General features: G+C 35.5%; 3 protein-coding genes across 3 annotated transcripts in view; all 3 read left to right on the plus strand.

Annotated features, from left to right (window-relative positions):
- Positions 1-762: 762 nt before the first annotated feature.
- LOC127447596 (uncharacterized) lies at positions 763-1,725 on the plus strand. The gene has a single exon (XM_051709538.1). The coding sequence runs from the start codon at positions 763-765 to the stop codon at positions 1,723-1,725; it is 963 nt and encodes a 320-aa protein (XP_051565498.1).
- A 137-nt stretch (positions 1,726-1,862) lies between these two features.
- LOC127447597 (uncharacterized) lies at positions 1,863-15,684 on the plus strand. Its single transcript, XM_051709539.1, has 3 exons — positions 1,863-1,872; positions 5,504-5,609; positions 14,961-15,684. Exons 1-3 carry the CDS (start codon positions 1,863-1,865, stop codon positions 15,682-15,684), a joined length of 840 nt encoding a protein of 279 aa, XP_051565499.1.
- A 4,078-nt stretch (positions 15,685-19,762) lies between these two features.
- Positions 19,763-21,650, plus strand: part of LOC127446935 (KAT8 regulatory NSL complex subunit 1-like protein) — a 40,077-nt gene continuing 38,189 nt past the window's right edge. The window contains exons 1-2 of the mRNA XM_051708280.1: positions 19,763-19,900; positions 20,205-21,321. Of these exons, the coding sequence (XP_051564240.1) occupies positions 20,336-21,321 (986 nt within the window). The 5' untranslated portion in view covers positions 19,763-19,900; positions 20,205-20,335. The remainder of the gene's footprint in view (positions 19,901-20,204; positions 21,322-21,650) is intronic.

A 21,650-nucleotide genomic window follows, 5' to 3' on the forward strand; every position in this document is an offset into this window, starting at 1 on the left:
ACCTGAAACACTCGCTGACCCCATGAACACACTGATGGTGTGTTCACAGGCATAAAGAGATTTATGCTGTCAGGAAATATCAGAAAAAGATCTGGTAGTCATTTGGTAGTAAATATTATAAATGGTCCCATTTCCATTGTAAATATGGAAAATGATTCAGTAAATTGAAAATTGTTTTCAAAAATGATTATAATTGTACAATAATTATATATATATAAAAAATGGTTATGTCAGGTTTATTAATCACTGGGATGGATACACAGATAAAGTGAGTGGTTTTATGAAAAGAACATTACACATCAGAAAAACAGGCTGATTACACTGTGAATTTGGTGACAGCAGGTCATTTTTTTTTAGTTGTAGTACTAAATTAAAGTACTAATTTAGTAGTAAATTAAAGTGGTGAAGTTTGAATTGATGCAAAAATGTCTGATGGGGGATGACGCTTGCTAGTATCAATTGCAGGGGACACAAACATAAGGCAAATAACTCCAAACCCAGCCTAAAAATAGCTTAAGCTAAATCACATCCTAATTTTAAGTGGTTTTCTAGATTTTAAGAGGCCCTTTTCTTTTGCCACTTTTTGACCACTGCGTTTTCAGGTCTATTGATGCCTACATCAATCTGTAGCTCATTTTTATTATGGTCCCTGAAAGTCTTATTTAAACATTGCTTTTGCCCATTCTAAATGCATTTAAATCAGGGGGTGGAGCCTCCAGTGTTCTTATAAGAAAGTTGTTTCACTTAGTGGCCAGCAGAAAAATGGATTCATACATTATTAACATGAACTTATTGGAATTTACCATACTGAATGTGCCTGTTTCTGGTGCTACTATTCTGATGAACATATTTTTTGTGTACTGTATGTTTTTTCCAGAGAACAGACCAGAAAACAACCTTAAACCACCTCTTAATGTTTTACTGGGATCACTTATTGGATGCAACCTCACTCTTAATGTTTTTAACTTGTTATTTGTGTTTTATGACCATTTTTATCCAGCTTCGTGGGTATACACAATTTCATATGCTATTACGATGTATGCCATGAGGACCAGTTTTACCACCTCTACTGGACTTAATATGTTTTACTACTTTCAGATTGTTCCTGCTCAGCTGCCTTTTTTGGTCTGGGTGAGGACGCACATCAAAGTCTTTATGTACTTGGCATTGCTTTTCGACAGAATCTTCTTTTTATTTGAATTCATTCTTCAACTTATGTACCCATGGGAAGGACCTGTTCCTGCAGTGGACTTGAATTCAACCAGTGTTCAAATGAACATCACCAATGAAAAAACATCTGTGATGTATTTACTATTAACAACAGACTTTTGGCTCAAATGTGTCTATTTTTTCTTTTGTCTTGTCATTATGCTGGCATCAAGCAGTGGAACCGTTCTCTACTTGAGGAGTCACATGAAGAGTGTAGAGGAGAACACCAGCTCTTTCTCTAGCCTTCATCACCAGAGGCAGATGAGAGTGACCATCATGGGCATTATACAGATGGTCCTCTTCTTTCTCTGCTCAGGGTGGCTCATTGCAGAAGAGCTCATTATTTATTATTTTGTTGAACGTTTTGATCAGGGTGAATATTTATTTGACTCTGTTGTGGCACTATACTCTCTTGGAACAACCATTGTTTTAGGTTTTGCTCAGACAACATTCCGGCTTAGGGTGAAAGATATCGGGGGGAAACTTCTGCGAACCCTGAAATTTTCATCTGACTGAAGAGCACAAACCTCTTTCCTCATGACTCATTGGACTTCTGGCAGCCGATGTATTTATAGGCATTGTTAAAGAGGGTTAACTAGAAAGCAACGTTAGGGCAACGCTCAAACTACATGGAAAAAATGTTGTGAAATAACATGACGATTTGTGACAGAAGAGTGAAGGTTTTTCATTATGGCTTTAAAAAAAAAAAAAAATCAGTAAATAGTTAAATGCTTCTGTTCAAAACACAGAATATCTATGCTGTTATTGAAATTATGTCATTCAATGTCAGATCACTAATGTAAATAATTTGAGAACATATGTTACATGAATTTGAATTAATCATTGTGTTGATATTTGCAAACCACATAATAAGCCTTCCCCAATATATCCAAGGGGTTCAGTGATTTTTGCAAATCACGATAAAAATAACTTTAAAAGGATGTAAAAGTGTTGGCAGCAAATTGACCATGACAAACCATTCATTAAGGTGGTAATTATTCGGTAACACTTTACAATAAGGTTCCATTCATTAACATTAGTTAATGCATTAGGTATCATGAACAAACAATTGACAATATATTGTTTACAGCATTTATTAATTTTTGCTATTGTTAGTTCATAGTGCATTAATGTTAACAAACACAACTTTTGATTTAAAAAATGTATTAGTATGTTAAAATTAACATTACCTTAGATTAATAAATGCTGTAAAACTATTGTTCATTATTATTTCATGCTAACAAATTGAACCTTATTGTAAAGTGTTACCAATTATTCAAATAAAATGACTTTTCCCCCCTGAGTGAGGGCTTGTGAGGTTTTTGAAGAAGCTGAAATACCCAATGACCCCAAGAACATCACCAATGAAGTGTTTACGAGCATAAAGAGATATACGTTGTCATGAAATATCAGAAAGAGACAGAAGTCAGTTGGCATGTCATAGTGTAAATGATCCTATTTCCATTGTAAATACAAATGGAAACTGATCCAGTAGATTGCACATAGTTTTCATAATTATACAAAAATGGTTACATCAGTTTTATAAATCACTGGGATGGACACGTATATCAAGTGTCGATTGGTTTAAAGAAAAGAACATTACTCAGCAGAAAGTAAGGCAAAGAATTCCAAATCCAGCCTAAATATAGCTTAAACTAAATCAAATCCTGAATTCATGTGGTTCTCAACTGGTTTTGCTTCGGGACCCAGATTTTACATTGGACATCAAGTGCCGACCAGCCATGGTAAAAAAACGTAACCTGTCTTTAATGTCTCCTGGGTTGGATTTTCTTTTATCTTGCATGGATTTGTTTAAGGTTTTCAAGTATAAGGGCATGGGTCAAGTGCCATTATTTTTGTTGTAGTCGATGTCAAAAACAAACAATACAGAAAGTTTTCTCTCCCCTCCTTTTAAAAATTGAAGAGCCTATTTATTTATATGAGCCCATTATATTTATTATCCCATTTATTTCCTAATTTCAAGCATCATTCAAACAGAACATACTATACAGTACTACACAGGAGGAAAACTTAATAATTTGTTCTTAAGTCTTGGAGGTCCAGAGTTTTAAGCCCTTTATGCACTTATATTTACAGTGCAATGACATATAAGCACAGGTAAGACCATGGATGTCTCCTCATTACCATGTTTATGTCAATGTAGCTAGTCTTCATTAATAATAAAAATAAATCATAGTATTTATGACAAAAAAGTTGCCGAAACACATTTAGAAATTTTAAGTACAACTGCCACTGTTGTTATAAAAATGTGTTCTAATAGATTCTACCTAATAGATTATTTAATAAGAAATTGTAAAAATCTTTTGTCAAAATATCACAGTTACTTTTACTCCTGTAAAATCGTGAAACAATTTTGTAAAGGTGATAATGTGTAATGAATTTGATATTTTTTTTATTTTGGCGCATAGCACTGTGTTGCTCTTTTCCTCCTCAGTACTGTTTGACATGTCGGGGCTGCTTACTGTTTGAGAGGTTTTACTTGACTTCCTCCATTTCACTTTAAACTAAAAAATTCTCACTAGAATACAAATGGGACACATCAGTTTTGAGGTCTGCACGAAGGAATATCAAGGGAAGCAGAGCAGATCACAAGCTATTTCCGTTAAACCCGTGCGAAAGCTTCTATCGCACCGCGAAAATATTGCAGTGCAGATGAAAGGCCTTTATCTGAACGCAAGATTAGCATTACATTTGCATTGCCAGAGCAACATTTCACTTGGGCGGCAGCCGAAAACTTTTGAATGGGAGAACCATGGCATTGTTCTTTCCTTACTATCCATGACCCAGTCCAAATAGACCTTCGACTCACTTTTTGGTCGTGACCCACCAGCAGAGTCGGAGCCAGGATAATTTACCCGAGGGGGCATTGTAAATTTCGAAGGGGGCACAGATTTGCCACTTTACCTTAAGGTGTAGCATTGCTGAAAATGAAGTACCCCCCCATACCTTCGTTGCCATTTGAAAGGCAACACAAGCCATGGCCAGGGGCGGATTGGGAAGAGAAATCGGCCCTGGATTTTAAATAAAAACCGGCCCATAAGTTGTTGAGCGGGGTTGGGGGTGGCGGCCCCATTTCACGGCCAGCCCACTGGGAAATGTCCCGGTTCTCCCTATGGCCAGTTCGCCTCTGGCCATGGCTATGATACATGCATAAGCTCAAATGAAACATCACCAAACATTCTAAATATATTAAATCTACTAAAATGAAAAAGCTTTGACAGTTACAACTACTTGTATTCTCATTTACTCACTTTCCTAATAATTAATTATTTAAATATAAGTATGAGGCAAATTAAAAAATTAACAGTAACTAAAATTAAGTGTAACATACCATCGAAAAAACAGGACTGAGGCTTGCAAACCACACTAATCTAAACACCTCCTGAAGCAGAGTGCATCCTGGTAACTGTTGTGACACTTCTTTATCCCTTGCCTGTATACATGTGTCTGAAATTGTGGCATGTCAGCACTTTACAAAATGCCAAAAAATATTCAAAATAAACAAAAAGTGAAATCTAAAATTTTTGTCTAATAAATGTCTAATTAAATGATCCTCTGGAGCACACACTCCAAAAAATGTACTATATTTAAAATGTTACACATTTCAATTTCATGCATGAAATTTAACTGAGTAATCTTAAACTAAATTAAATGAATTAAACCTCAATATATTTAGACTGTATTCATTTAATTTTTATAAAACTTGCTTTTGTTATGAATTTTGTTTGTTTGAGTGCATGAAATTCTATCCATTTCTCAACCTAAATAATTGTTTAAGACAACTTTACAGCAGTTTACTACCTTTTGCTGTATTTTGTTCTCACAATTAGAACAACTGAACGCACCGAGTGTCCTCTTTTCTTGAGGACCGAATCTCTCCACTTATGCTTGCAATTTTTAGTTACATCATTTAGTTAAATCTTTATCCTAGGTAAATTCCTTTTCTTAAATCCATTTCCTTCTTTTAGCCTTTGAGCCTCTGAGCTCTGACTGAATTATATAGCAGACAACATTGTTCTAATTAAGAAGAGAGCAGTCTGAAAGACACCTTTCACCTGAAACTTTCAGTTACTCACCACAAATAGTTTAAACATTAATTTGCTTTATTTATTGAGTTGAATATATAGGCTGTCAAAAAAGTAAAACACATTTAAAAGATAATAACTAAATTATAAAAATTGGCTCAAATACAACATTTTGACAGAGGGGGCATGGTGGTCTGTCTGAGGGGGCACGGTCCTCTTCTTTCTCTGCTCAGTGTGGCTCATTGCAGATGAGCTTATTTCTTATCATAACCTTAAACAATTTGATGAAGATCAATATATCATTGCCTCGTTTGTGGCACTATACTCTCTTGGAACAACCATCATTTTAGGTGTTGGTCAGACAACATTCCGGCTTAGAGTGAAAGAAAACTAATGCAAAAAAACAAATGTAAGCCCTGAAATTTTCATCTGATTGAAAAGCAAAAACCTCTTTCCTCATGACTCATTTTAGGTAATTGGACTTCTGGCAGCAGAGGAGTTTATAGGCGTTGTGAAAAAGGGTTAATCGGGAAGCAATGTGAATGTGGGCGACAGAAGAGAGGATATTTTTCATCAAATGCTATCTTTTGTTCAAAACACAGAATGCTGTGATTGAAATGATGTAATTCAGGATCAGATCACTAATGTAAATAATTTTGCTGGAATTTGAATGTATCATTGTGTTGATGTTTGCAACCACAAAATCACTCTTCCCCTATGTGTCCAAGGGGTTCAGTGATTTTTGCAAATCACAAAACCAGACAAACCAGTTTGTCTTCTGACATATGGGCATACACTGAGCTAGGAAATTACATCATGTTTTCATTTATTTGTTTGTATAAATTGTATTTCAAATAGTATTCAGAAGTTTTGATTTACATGACTATAGACTGTGAATATAGATTTGCTTATTACAGTTATGTTAGTATGCACTCTATTTTCAGTGTGTGTGTGTGTGTAAAATGTATTCATGCATTCATATATTTATTTTGTTTATCTTTGTTTGGTTATTCAGTTTTCCTGCATTTCATTGTTTCAATTGCCCATGTACAGCACTTTGGTATACATTTGTTCTTTGACCTTAACCTTTTCTTTTATAATTTATTTAATCAGTACTTCAGTACTTTACATGCTCATCAGTTTTTCTTTTGTCAGTGTTGTCATGCTGGCATTGCCATTGAGTTTACATTATATAAAATATATTCTTTACGGGTATAAGGTCTTTAATTTTGAAAAATGCATTTATATGAAACAAAAATATTGTTCTTACATTTTCTGCATGCCATCATATAAAAAAATCACTTACAGTATCTACTCCCTCATATTCAAAGAATTAAATTTTTTCACAGGTGCATGTTTGAATTTGGAGGTTTATGTTCATGTATTTATTTATGCTTTGTAGTGGTGTAGGTAATGTTTCAAAAAGGCGGTGGTACTTTGCCCACCCAAAAGTTATGCTTAAATGCTATTCGTATATTGAAAAGTATATGATTTCAAATTTTCAGTGAGGGTATTCTTATGCTATACAGTATGTAGCTTTTTGCAAACGTATTTTTTCTGCCCAATTCAATCACATTTTAACCAACCAATACAGCTAGCTATGTAAACACAGACTGTTGCTATCAACTACCAATGAAAGGTCTTACCTTTGACTCTATAAACCTATTGAGAAACTATCAGCCATTACAAATGAGTCCGTGCTCTTTGTGAGCTATTGCCACACAAGTACAATGTGTAATTTCGTTAAAATAATACAAATCAGAATCATCGGTAGGCCTCAGTAGCAGCAAGACTTCCTGCATCTGCAGCTCATTTATCTGAAAATGGAGGAAAAGGTTAAGGATGGCACAGAAGATAATTTTACCTGTGAGTGACTTATCTCAAGAATCCAGCAGTTTAGTGTTATATGCTTAAACTGCAATAATTTAGGCCTATATAATTTTCGAGTCATATTTTATATTATGGAGTGACTATTTGCACTCAAATAGTCTGGTGGAAACACAGAAAATGAAGACAAACTGCATGCTCAAGTGTTGCTGGAATGGCACAATATATTAAAATGGTGGCATTGTGCTTTTTTCATGCGGACGACCCGAGTTCGATTCCCCTTTTTGTCCCACTTTTTCCCATACTGTTTTCTGTTTCCAATCTAAATATTTCCTTTAATAATACTTATAATAATAAATAACAACAGATATAAAGGTTTCCTCACAGTGATTTGGTCACGGTGAAGGCTAGAGAGAAAGGTTTAATCTTGGTAAAATTAACCGTAGTTTTACTATAGTAATATTGTAGTAACCATGTTTATTGGCAGAAGACCAAAATAAGTTTTAATGCAATTCTCCATGGTGTTACTACAGTAATATAGTGGTAAAATAGTAACCATGTATAATTTTGTAGTTACTTTGATTTTACTACAGCATACCATGGTGATACTATGGCTACTGTAGTAAAACCATGGTTAATTTTTGTAAAGGAAGTTAGGGTCAGGTTTAGGGGTAATGGTTGGTGTAGGGTGTCTGTGGGACTCTAAATAAACACAATAAACACACTGCAGTGATAATGTTAGTGTTTAATAGTAGTGTAAATACTGTCTGCCACTATTTGCATCAGGGTGCAGATATCATCTATTAATATAATCCCAAAATGAAAATTCTCTCATTATATACTCACCCTCATGCCGTCCCTTATGTGTATGACTTTCTTTCTTCTGCAGAATTAAAGAATTACTATTACAACTTAAACTACTTCAAAGTGTTCTCATCAAAAAATCCTCCATGTGCAGCAATGACAGCTTTGCAGATCCTTGGCATTCTGGCTGTCAGTTTGTCCAGATACTCATGTGACATTTCACCCCACGTTTCCTGTAGCACTTGCCATAGATGTGACTTGTTGGGCACTTCTCACACACCTTACAGTCTTGCTGATCCCACAAAAGCTCAATGGGGTTAAAATCCATAACACTCTTTTCCAATTATCTGTTGTCCAATGTCTGTGTTTCTTTGCTCACTCTCACTTTTTCTTTTTGCTTTTCTGTTTCAAAAGTGGCTTTTTCTTTGCAATTCTTCCCATAAGGCCTGCACCCCTGAGTCTTTTCTTTACTGTTGTACATGAAACTGGTGTTGAGTGGGTATAATTCAATGAAGCTGTCAGCTGAGGACATGTGAAGCATCTATTTCTCAAACTAGAGACTCTGATGTACTTATCCTCTTGTTTAGTTGTACATTTGGCCTTCCACATCTCTTTCTGTCCTTATTAGAACCAGTTGTCCTTTGTCTTTGAAGACTGTACTGTACACTTCAGAAATCTTCAGTTTTTTTGGCAATTTCAAGCATTGTATAGCCTTCATTCCTCAAAACAATGATTGACTGACGAGTTTCTAGAGAAAGCTGTTTCTTTTTCTTTTTTTTTTTTTTTTTTGCCATTTTTGACCTAATATTGACCTTAAGACATGCCAGTCTATTGAATACTGTGACAACTCAAAAACAAACACAAAGACAATGTTAAGCTTTATTTAACAAACCAAATAGCTTTCAACTGTGTTTGATATAATGGCAAGTGATTTTCTAGTACCAAATTAGCAATTTAGCATGATTACTCAAGGATAAGGTGTTGGAGTGATAGCTGCTGGAAATGGGGCCTGTCTAGATTGGATCAAAAATTACTTTTTGAAATAGTGATGGTGCTGTTTTTTACATCAGTAATGTCCTGACTATACTTTGTGATCAGTTGAATGCCACTTTGGTGAATTAAAGTACCAAAATCTGTACATTATTCCAAACTTTTGGCTGCCAGTGTATATCACAATATAGTTACATTTTTCAAAAAAACAAAAACAAAATAATAATAATAATAATAATAATAATAATAATAAATACAATTTTTTTTTTTTGCCAATGTGTGAACGGCTTGTAACGCAACTTAAAAAATGAGCCCTTCCCAGACTTCCTAGGTTGCATATTAAAGCCTGTTGACTGATTTTCATGTGAAGGGAGCGGGTCGCTTTTGCCGGGAAAATCCAAAGGATGTGATGCTTATGCGCGCTCCCGAGAGCCTTGCCTCAGACAGTAATAGCTTCTCTTCTGCTATTCAACAGCGACAACAAACTGCAACACTAGGTAACGTTATCTTAGAGATGGAATCCAGCGATGTCCAGCTCCCAGCACAACACCGACTCCTACACAAACTCCGAGTAAGCCAAAAAAAAAAAAAAAAAACATTTATCTACTGAATCCCATCTGGCTAAGCGGAAACGTTATCGTGGTCAAGTGAAAACTAGAGTGAACATCGGCAGGGCATTTGATTCCTGAAGGGACCATCATTTGGTTTTGGGGATCAAAACCGATCCTGAATTGGCATTCTCCTTATTGGACAGGTAAGCTTACATAAATGCAAAGCATGTGAAATATAGCGCCATAAGGATTGATCTGTGTAATTTTAGCTAAACTACAATAACACATGAAATGAATGTTAGACAATGTTCACGATAATACAAAAAGCTCCATTCATTACTGTAATATAACTTGGTTATACAGAAAATATATACATTCTATTATTATAAAAAATAGCGCATCGATATATCACAATGAGAGTTGTGATGGAATCACATCAATACATCATCCACCAAATTTAGGTAACAGCTGTTGATAAAGCTGGCTAGCTAGCTAATTCCGACATAGGCTATCGTATAAATGTAGTCAATGTATCATGCAAAGAAAAGTGATTACTTCAAACTAGAGTCTCGCATAGTCAGACCTATATCCACACTTTGTTTTAGCCCTGTTCCAGCACTGGAGAGTCAAATATAACATATAGTCTCAAAGTTTGTAGTAAAACAATAATAACTGTGTACAGGGTTGGGGAGTAACGAAATACATGTAACGGGAATACGTATTTAAAATACAAAATATAAGTAACTGTATTCCACAACAGTTACAATTTAAATAATTGGTAATTAGAATACAGTTACATTCAAAAAGTATTTTGATTACTGAAGAGATTACTTTGCATTTTATTGTCATTTTTTTAATTTAATATTTAGTCCTTTCAGATGTAAAACATTTATACATATAAATGATGTGATCCAAAGTGCATTTGAACAGCGGTGAAACACTTTCTTATGATGTGTTACATTCATACGAGCAGACAGAGAAGTAAGTTTGAAGTAAGTTTGGAGTAGAAGAAATAGAAATAAACCTTGTGTAAATTATCAGCTTTACACTAAGCTAAAACGCTATTTCTAGCAATTTTACATGCACATGTTACCAGGCACGATCATATTTATTTATCAAGAAAATTCACGTTGGATCATAATTTCTTTTTTTCTAGTAAGACCTTTGATATTAGGGCAAAAATCGTACTCTTGATAAAAAAATTTGTATTGTTTTCCTGTAAAAATATCAAAAAATCCTTAAAACAAGATCAATTTGATTGATCTTGTTTTAGAAACAATACTGCATAAGATATTTAGGTTTTTCAGAGAATGTATTTTTAACATGTGTATTTTGTCTTACTGTTCTGACAGAGTTTTTATAGTCAAAACAAGTGAAAACATCTACCAGTGCTGAAGAAGTAATCCAAAGTATTTCGACCAACCCTGTCTGTCAGCATGATGCCAGTGAATCACCTTGTCTCTTTGTATGTTATGTCATTGTTTTGGCCAATGCTCACTGGCGTCCCTATGGAGTGTGTGCACGAGCAACATGTAACTGGCTGCAGTTCACTTAACGGCCACAGGTGTCATTAATAACAAGGGTTTATGAATCTTACATACTGCACCTTTAAATAACCACATTGTAGTGCCTATTTTTGAAAAATCCAGTCATTGAATTAAATACTTTATAAATGAAAACTCCTCCCTCTTATATGATTTTCTCTTTATTTGGAACTTTAAAAACATAGTCAGAGAAAAATATTTACACACAGCTCCAATGCCATCATTAAGTTTGCTGATGATACGACGGTGGTAGGTCTGATCACTGACAATGATGAAACAGCCTGCAGAGAGGAGGTGCACACTGGTGTCAGGAGCACAACCTCTCCCTCAACGTCAGTAAGACAAAGGAGCTTGTGGTGGACTTCAGGAGAAGAGATAGAGAACACAGCCCCATCACCATCAATGGTGCACCAGTGGAGCGAGTCAGCAGCTTCAAGTTCCTGGGTGTCCACATCACTGAGGAACTCACATGGTCCATCCACACTGAAGTTGTTGTGAAGAAGGCTCATCAGCACCTCTTCTTCCTGAGACGGCTGAGGAAGTTTGGAACGAACCGCCACATCCTCACACGGTTCTACACCAGCACTGTAGAGAGCATCCTGACTGGCTGCATCTCCACCTGGTACTGCAATAGCACAGCCCACAACCGCAAAGTACAGCAAAGGGTGGTGCGAACTGCCAGACACATCATCGGAGGTGAGCTTCCCTCCCTCCAGGACATATATACCAGGCGGTGTGTGAAAAAAGCTCAGAGGATCATCAGAGACTCCAGCCACGGGCTGTTCTCACTGCTACCATCAGGCAGGCAGTATTGCAGCATCAGGACCCGCACCAGCCGACTCCATGATAGCTTCTTCCCCCAAGCAATCAGACTTTTGAACTCTTGATCTCCCACGATCAAAATACATCAGCACTGCACTGTATTACTCTTACTCTTATATCTCACACCGGACTGTCATAAATTATATTATTATTATATTATATTCTCTCTTAACAACACACTGGCAACTTACTATCAACCGACAGCCTGAATGTCAATACAGTACAGTACAACTTACTGTACATTCTATATATACTATATATACTTTTTTATTGAATAATGTGTATCTATATTGTGTGTATTGTATACTGTACATTGTATGTTATTATTTGTATATTGTGTTGTGTGTAATTATGTGTATATTTGACTTTAAATTGTGTTATAAATCTGATGTTGATTGTAAATTGGTATATGTCCCATCACTGTCACGACTACTATGTTGCTCGGAACTGCACCCAAGAATTTCACACACTATTGCACTTGTGTATATGGTTGTGTGACAATAAAAGTGATTTGATTTTATTTGAAATGGGTGGTATTCAAAAAGTGGTAATCAAGCTTACAACAATGCTAAAGTTCACATTTCAGTCTGATGGTGTTGACTAGTATTATTATTATAAAACACATCATTAGGCTCTTAATGGTTTAAGTCATCTCTGTAGACAAAATCGGAATATCTGAAAGCAAAGCCGGTTTGTTTTCTAATATCTAACATCAAATTTCGAACTGAATTTTATTAAGGGTGATGATGTATAGTTTAACAGATGACACATAATTGTTGGTGCATGACACACTGTTTTAGCTGTTTTCTTTGTCAGTGTTTAGGCTCTATCATTGTTTGAGATGTTTGACTTCCTCCATTTCATTTTAAGGTAAAAAAAAAAAAAAAACCTCAGTAGAATTCAAATGGGTCACGCAAGTTTTGAAGTTTGTGCAGCGGGAAAGAGAAACTGGGTTGAGTTGTGCAGGTGTCTGCGGAGCCCAATCTGGAAGTCTGCTGGACTCACCTGCACTTTCATGCTTCAGAGACCACGTGAAACACAGCTGTGTTTGTCTGATTAGAAGCATGTTGTGCACTATTATTCTATTTGTTTCCATGTCTCAACCTCGGGACTCCTATCCTGAGGTCACCAGAACTGGCCGGATCCAGCTCCAATCCTGCTTGGTATAGGAATCCACTGCTACGTGTCTCTGAGTGATGACGACAAAATGTAGCCGGTGCCAGCCAGACAGCCGCCCCCTCGTGCCTCGTGCCACCCCCCCACAAGATGCCGCCCTGGGCAACTGCCCATGTCGCCCATGCCTAAATCCGCTACTGGATGTGAATAGAATGAAGTGCACATTTCTTGCACACCGTGGCGGTTTTGCGTAACTGCGATACAGACAATAATCCAAAATGTATACCGGTTGCCTCATGTCTCACGTTTATCGCCCACCCCTAGATGGTATGTGATGAAAGAATTTTAATTTTTGGGTGAACTATCCCTTTAACTGGTATGAAGGGTTCAGGACCTCACCCCCCCCCCCCCCCCCCACCAATAAGAGAGAATACAGACATTTTTTTACATTCGTTGAGTGGAAAAACAAATTTTAAAAGTGTTTAAATGTGTTTTAGAAGGTAATTAGAAGTAATTAGAAATGTGATTACTTTTTAATTAAATAATTTAATTAAATATAATTTAATTAATGCCACGAATAAGAGGGAATACAGACAATTTTTTTAATTCGCTGAGCGGCAAAACAAATTTTAAAAGTGTTTAAAAGTGTTTATAAGGTAATTAGAAGTAATTAGAAGTAAAGTAATTAGAAATGTGATTACTTTTTTAATTAAATAATTTGTAGAGTAATCTGATTTCAATTTTAGAGAAGTAATTTGTAGTGAATTTTTTTAGTAACTTACCCAACATTGACAAATATTTGGGCAATTGAAAGCACCCAAAATGAAAATTCTGGCACCGGTACAGGTTTTCATAAGCGAAACATTCTGAGCTTTATGTAAGACAATTAAACCTCTAACATAATGGATACTTACTGGCATATGAGTAAAATAATGGACTTTTATCTAAATGTCTAATGTGTTTTTTTTATAAATTTTTTTTATGACATGCTGAATAAAACCAGAGACTTTGTTCTTTCCTAACTTTTTGTGTTTCCCAACTCATTTTCCTTTTCCACCTCCTCTGGTGATTGTAGTCAGACTTGTATTTTAAAATAGAGCTTGATTTCTTATGTTTGTGTTGCATGATGAATACCTATTAATCTTAATATACATTTTATTGCAACTTGTCTCCTTTTCCTGGAAACATCTATGGAACACAGTCAGTGCTGCTCTTTAGTTCTCCAAATGCAAATATAAGAGATTGATGAGGTCATGGTCAATAAGGTTTTTCAATGAGCTGTGTGCAAGAAAAAAGAACTTTAAAAGGATGAAGTGTCAACATATAATTGACCACAGTGAGTCATTCAGTAAGGTGGAATTAGTTAAACCAAACTACCTTTTCCTTTCCAATTAAAGATCCAATTTCTGCAGGATTTTCTTTCTGAATTTTGACATTTATCATTTTTCTGTTTAATTCAGGTAAATCAATCATAAATAGATGCCTTTAAGACATTATTTGCTTATATAATATGAAATGAGTCATTTGGTACTCAGTAGTGTGAGTTATACAATTTCCCTTTTAAATACAAATGGGAAATGATCCAGTACATTTCACATAGTTTTCATAATTATACTCACATGGTAATGAAATAGTTTCTTATTCACTATGACACCTGGGATGGACACACAACTATGTGCCTTTACTTTAGCTCACCATTTACAAACATGGTCCTTGAAGGTCTTAATGAGATGCCCATTCAAAATGCATTTAAAGAGGGGGGTGGAGCCTCCTTTGTATCTATAAGAAACTTTGTTCTTAGTGGCAAATGGAAAAATGGATTCCTGCATTATTAACATGAACTTATTGGAATTTACCATACTGAATGTGCCTGTTTCTGGTGCTACTATTCTGATGAACATATTTTTTGTGTATTGTATGTTTTTTTCAGAGAACAGACCAGAAAACAACCTTAAACCACCTCTTAATGTTTTACTGGGATCACTTATTGGGTGCAACCTCACTCTTAATGTTTTTAACCTGTTATTTGTGTCATTTAACAGTTTTTATCCTGATAAATGGATTCACACCACTGCATCTGCAGTAATACTGTATGCCACGAGGACCAGTTTTACCACCTTCCTCGGACTGAATATGTTTTACTACTTTCAGATTGTTCCTGCTCAGCTGCCTTTTTTGATCTGGGTGAAGACGCACATCAAAGCCTTTATGTACTTGGCATTGCTCTTTGACAGAATCTTCTTTTTATTTGAATTCATTCTTGGAGTTATGGACCCATGGAAAGATAATATTTCTGGAGACTTGAATTCAACCAGTGTTCAAATAAACATCACCAAAGAAAACATAGATGTACAAGATTACCTATCAGTGGCACACTTTTGGCTTAGATGTGTCTATTTTTTCTTTTGTCTTGTCATTATGCTGGCATCAAGCAGTGGAACCGTTCTCTACTTGAGGAGTCACATGAAGAGAGTAGAGGAGAACACCAGCTCTTTCTCTAGCCTTCATCACCAGAGGCAGATGAGAGTGACCATCATGGGCATTATACAGATGGTCCTCTTCTTTCTCTGCTCGGTGTGGCTCATGACAGAAGATCTTATTCTTTTTTATTTTGTTAAATGTTTTGATCAGAGTAACCATGCAAGTAGCTCTGTTGTGGCACTATACTCTCTTGGAACAACCATCATTTTAGGTGTTGGTCAGACAAAATTCCGGCTTAGGATGATAGATATTGGAAAAAAACTTCTGCAAACCCTGAAATTTTCATCTGATTGAAAAGCACAAACCTCTTTCCTACTTGCCTAGTTTAGGATATTGGGTGTCTGGCAAAAGCTTCAAACTAACTTTTGGGCAGTGCTCCATATTTATTAAAATAATAATTTAAAAAAAAAAATTCTGTTGCACTTTATTCTGTTTTGAATACTATTCTGATGCTAGTGAAACTTTGTAATACGGCACTTTTCGTACCACTGTCTCCTTAAGATGATTCGCTTATGTTTTCCTCTTTTGTAAGTCGCTTTGGATAAAAGTGTCTGCCAAATGAATAAATGTAAATATTTTAGCACAAACTGTAAAACAAAATTCAGAAATAACCTGTATGAAGTAAAAAAAAGTACATTAGGATGCAATGACTATTTTGTTTAGAATCACAGTAAATGGGCAGACATGTAACATCACATCAAGATTTTAGGTGGAAATGTATATGTGTATATTAGTATTCTAGGTGCCATATATAAGTTTTTCACAATTGTAATCACCTTTTTGTCTTCACTTGCACTGTGAAGCTTTTTTTTTTTTTTTTGTTCTAGTTTCTCAATTATGGCATTCAAACCAGATGCATAATAATTATTAAAGAATTGAAAAAAAAAAAAAAAAAAAAGAGTTTAAAATTGTTTTAGAGGGTAGCATGCAGGACATGAGTACTTCCAAAAGTTTTTAATATAATCTACTGTACCCAAATACAGAAAATTGAAAATGCCAATTTTTGTTCAAAACATAGAATATAAATGCTTTGGTTGAAATGTTGTAGTTCAATTTTATTTTATAACCACAGAAAATAATCTGAGAACATAATTTTCAGAAATTTGAAATAATAATTATGTTTTGAAATGAAACGTGTTGATATTTGCAAACCACAAAATCTTTCCTCTATATGTCCAAGGGATTCAGGGATTTTTGCAAATCATGTAGGCCAGTTTCTACCCTTTGACATACATTTCATACATTTAGGTGGGAAATTTACATCATGTTTTCATGTATATGTTTGTTTGCATTTCAAATAGTTTTCACTGTATTTCCACCATGTGGCAAATACTATATTCAGTAAGATTTCTTTCACATGACTATACATATTGCAGATGTAGATTTGTAAAATACTTACTGTTAATTTTGTATGTTCCTGTGTGTGTGTGTGTGTATAATGTGTTCATTTATTCTTTAAACATTTGCACTAGAAGTACTTTATCTGGTGTTAACATGCTTGTCAGTTTTTCTATTGTCAATGTTGCCATGCTAACATTGCCTTTGGTTTTACATTATATAAAACATTACACAATTATTAATTATTTTTTTATATAATTATTTATTATATAAAACTTATTGTATAGGCTAAGGTCTTCAACATTGATAATTGTAATTACATGACAAATTGGCATAGGAAAGATGTATGAATATATGTGTATATATATATGTAAACTATAAGCCACATGAATCCACAGTCAGATATCTGTGTTTACAGAATGGATTAATCCGATGAGCACTTGTTGCATATAAATTGCTACAGTCCCATCTGGTGGACTCAATGTATATTACAACAAATTTATGTTTAGCAAGAAGTGATGAGAACTGAGAACTGTGAAATAACTAACCTTGAGAAAAACTCAAAGGAAAACCATCCTTCTTTAGCCAACCTGGAACAATAAGTGATTGGGACACATGAGTCGTACTTCACTAGGAATACCAGACCACAAATCTTGTTTATTTACTTTATAAATTTCACAGAAAGTATATGATAATCACACATTCCAATCTCTCTTTTTTTGTCAACATACTGTATAAGCACAGGAAATATGTAATTCCCCTGCCAGTAAAACGTTAGCCGCAAAAATGTCAAAAAAATTTTGGCAAGTGTGAGCTGCATGATATAATCTCAATCACTGTTTTCATTATTTACAGCGGTCACAAAATGTACTAGATATTAGCATCAAACAATGAAACAGCTCACTGCCAAACTGAGGTCTGAAAATTAAAGATGAAACAATTAATCATGCTCAGACAAGAGTAATTCATACTCAGCCACCCATCCAAGGCAGAGAACAAGTGAAATAGGCTTCTCTGAAAGGAATAGTTCACTCAAAAATGACAATTCTCTCATTATTTTCTCACCCTCATGCCATCCCAGATGTGTATGACTTTCTTTCTTCTGCTGAACACAAACAAAGATTTTTTGAAGAATATTTCAGCTCTGTTGGTCCTCACAATGCAAGTGAATGGAGCATAAAAGTAATCCATAAGACTCCAGTGGTTAAATCCATGTCTTCAAAAGTGATATGATAGGTGTGGGTGAAAAAAGATCAATATTTAAGTCCTTTTTTACTACTGTTATCCTTCCTAGACAGTAGGCGGCGATATGCATGAAGAATGTGAATCAGCAAAAAAAAAAAAAAAAAGAAAAAAAAAAGAGAAGAACGTGAAAGTGCATTGATTGTTAAATAGGACACCATTTTTTTCATCCCTCCGTTTCTTTAAAAAAAGCAAAAATGCTGGTAACTGAGGCACTTACAATGGAAGTGAATGGGGCTATTTTTTGTGGAGGGTTTAAAGGCAGTAATGTGAAGCATATAATTTTTTATAAAATCACACATTAATTCTTCTTTAAAACTCATGTATTATTTGAGCTGTAAAATTGTTTAAATCATAATTTTTACAGTCGTTTGTTGGCATTGCATCATCATGGCAACAAAGTTGTAAAATTTTGCTATAACTTTACACATAAAAGGTTATTAATTGATTTTATCACACTAAAATCATGTTAACACACATATTGTTTATGTCTTGTGTATATAGTCCCATTCACTTCCACTGGAACCCAGAATTTTGCTTTTTTTAAGAAAAGGAGGGGCAAGTTGAAATGAATTTTTGTGGTAATAAATATTATGCTACACAGAATAAATATTTAAATGTTGATCTGTTTCTCACCAACACTTATCATATCGCTTCAGAGGACATGGATTTAACTGCTGGAGTCATATTGCTTACTTTTATGGTGACTTTATGTGCTTTTGGAGCTTCAAAGATTTGGTACCAATTCACATGCATTATAAGGACCTCCAGAGCCGAGATATTCTTCTAAAAACCTTTGTTTGTGTTCAGCTGAAGAAAGAAAGACATATACGTTTGGGATGGCATGAATGTGAGTAAATGATGAGAGAATTTTCATTTTTTGGGTGAAATTTTCCTTTAATGACACAAATAGTCTAATACAGAATTCTACATACACATACCTAAATGTATTTCTATTATTTTTTTCCTTAATTAAATTAAATGTTGATTTACTTATCCAATAGTTCAGGTTGTCACACACACACACACACACACACACACACACACACACACACACACACACACACACACACTTGTTGGGTTTTCATATTTTATGAGGTCTCTCCATAGACATGGTTTTTATATTGTACAAATTGTATATTCTATCCCCTAACCCTAACCCTCATAGAAAACTTTCTGCATTTTTACATTTTCAATAAAACATCGTTTAGCATGTTTTTTTTTTTAAAGTTATTTAAATTATGGGGACACTAGAAATGTCCTCATAAACCACATTTATAGCATAATACCCTTGTAATTACCAGTTTGTGACCTAAAAAAAAAGTCCTGGTAAACCACTTAAATCTGCCTACACACACACACACACACACACACACACACACACACACACACACACACACACACACCACTTTGGAAACTCAAGATATATATAATGTAATTATTAACCAGTATGGACCATCCAAATTGGGTTTTTAGAGCTTAAACTGTATTTTTTTTTACATTATTTAAACATTTAACCTTAACATTGCTATGTTTAATCTAGGTTTATTTCTATGTTTTTAGGACGAGCCTAAACATAGCTACTATTAAATATATGACGTAGCCTATATTTGCAGCTTAGATGCGTGAAATGAAAGTAATTTGAATGAAAATGAATATTAAGAAATATTTAAGTAACCAGTAGTAACAAGAATGACAATAGAATCTCTCTCTCTCTCTCTCTCTCTCTCGCTCTCTCCGGCGTCGGCTGTTCTTCTATTCTTCAGCAGAGTAAAGAAAAGCCAGACGGGATCGGTCGATTTCTGCTTATTAAACTGATCGATTAGTATTTGTATAACTTGCTGGACTATATTTCAAATCATTTATAGAGGATCATCTATTTCTGATCTTTGTTGTGCGATTCTGTGGTTGAAACGAGCGGCTGTTAAAGGTGAGATTACGACACACTTAGTTTTCAATCCTGCCGTTATTTTTCAGAATTTCACTCTAATCGCGTGATCAAAATATAACTGAAATCTAACCGTTTAACCGTTTTTTTTTTTTTTCCTGTTATAACTAGACAGATCTTCTTCAATTACGATTTTGTGATTGTTTGTTACAGATAAAGTAAAGGATCTCACAAAACATTCACTTTCTCACAACCTTATCGCTTATTTATCTCTCTTAACGGTCTCTAATATACACATCTGGATAACTCTAAAGTCTATTAATAGGTCTGTTTTCTCAATCCACAGTACTGTATAACTTGGAGTATATAAAGAACTATTATTCTCAGCACACTGGACTGGAATGACTCCATCTCTCCTCCAAACATCAGACTAGAGCCCATTAAATCCATCTTTTATACTCTGTTTTGAGTGGAAATATGGACTTTAGCAGTGTCACTCTCAATGTGGATGTGGAGAATACTGTAGCACAGAAGATTTGGCTGAACCTCCCTTCCTTGATCTCACTAGACCTCCTGAACTCTAAAGGTTCATCTCAGCCTACTGAAATGCTCCTGTCACCTGTATTTCAGGGCTCAGGGCCTGAAGCCTTCCTGCTGTCAAGCCCAGAATCCCTGCTCACAATCCTTTCCATGAATAGAAACTCCCTAACCTCTCCAGTCGGTGCTCCACAGATAAGTTTTGTGGATGACGAACAAGATGTGACACAGGCCAGTCACAACCCAAGTCCTCTTATCCATGGTTATTCCACAAAGGATTGTCAAGATACCTCCAAATCACTTTTCTCAGATCAACACACCAATGGAGAGCATGCAATTCATACTAACAGAGTCCTTCAAGCACATGCTACAATGATATCACAAGAACCAGACCACAGCAGGGAAAACAATGCCTTAAATGAGATTTGGGATGGTTCATCACAAATGCAAAGAGCTGGCATGGCGGTGCTGGAGGAAGGACTGACAATCCAGTCTTTGTGGCATCTCTCCCAGCACGTTGCACTGGCGGATCGAGCCAGTAGCTTACAGCAGAGGGTGTTGACGATTCTTGGCGAACATGCCACACGCCACTATAGTCACCAACTGGAGGGTTTAAGGAAGAATCTTCTTGAAGTACGCTGTTTCCCCAGGTCCCCCATGGCATCAGGGGATCTTTGTAGCCCTACAGGGAATGAAGCATTTAATGCCATGGAGGTGCAGGATAAAGAAGGGGCTCTCAGAAGGAGCCTCCAGTTCCCTCAAGCACACAGGGAATCTCTGAAATCCAGAGACCTGCAGAATTTTGTACGCTGTGGGCATGCAGTTCTGCATGGGGTGCTGGAGTCTCTGGACTCAGATGCCACAGTGAGCAGCTCAGATGAGGAGTGGGACCATGAAGACACCAAAAAGACCTCAGCAGAATCACAGTGAGTATAATGATCTGGGGTTACACAATGTATAATTGACCTCCTAATCAATTGGAGTGCTATGACACTAGAAAATAGGCATTTAACACTATGCATTAGACCAACGTGTAAATTAATGCTTCCTGAAGTGTTGTTAAAGATAGAGGTCCAGTACATAGAAGACATGTATGTAATTCTTTAATGCACAGATACTGTCTCCAGTCCCATTTCTTACAGTAATAGGTGCTTCTTCAACTTTGGGCACTTTAAGCACTGCGAACTTCTATGAAGTAAAGTCTCGTTAAAACATCTTTCTACACTCTTAGTAGCTCATTCAGTTTGTCTACTAA

The sequence above is a fragment of the Myxocyprinus asiaticus genome, chromosome 10, assembly GCF_019703515.2.
Source record: "Myxocyprinus asiaticus isolate MX2 ecotype Aquarium Trade chromosome 10, UBuf_Myxa_2, whole genome shotgun sequence".
In the NCBI taxonomy this organism is placed as follows: domain Eukaryota; kingdom Metazoa; phylum Chordata; class Actinopteri; order Cypriniformes; family Catostomidae; genus Myxocyprinus; species Myxocyprinus asiaticus.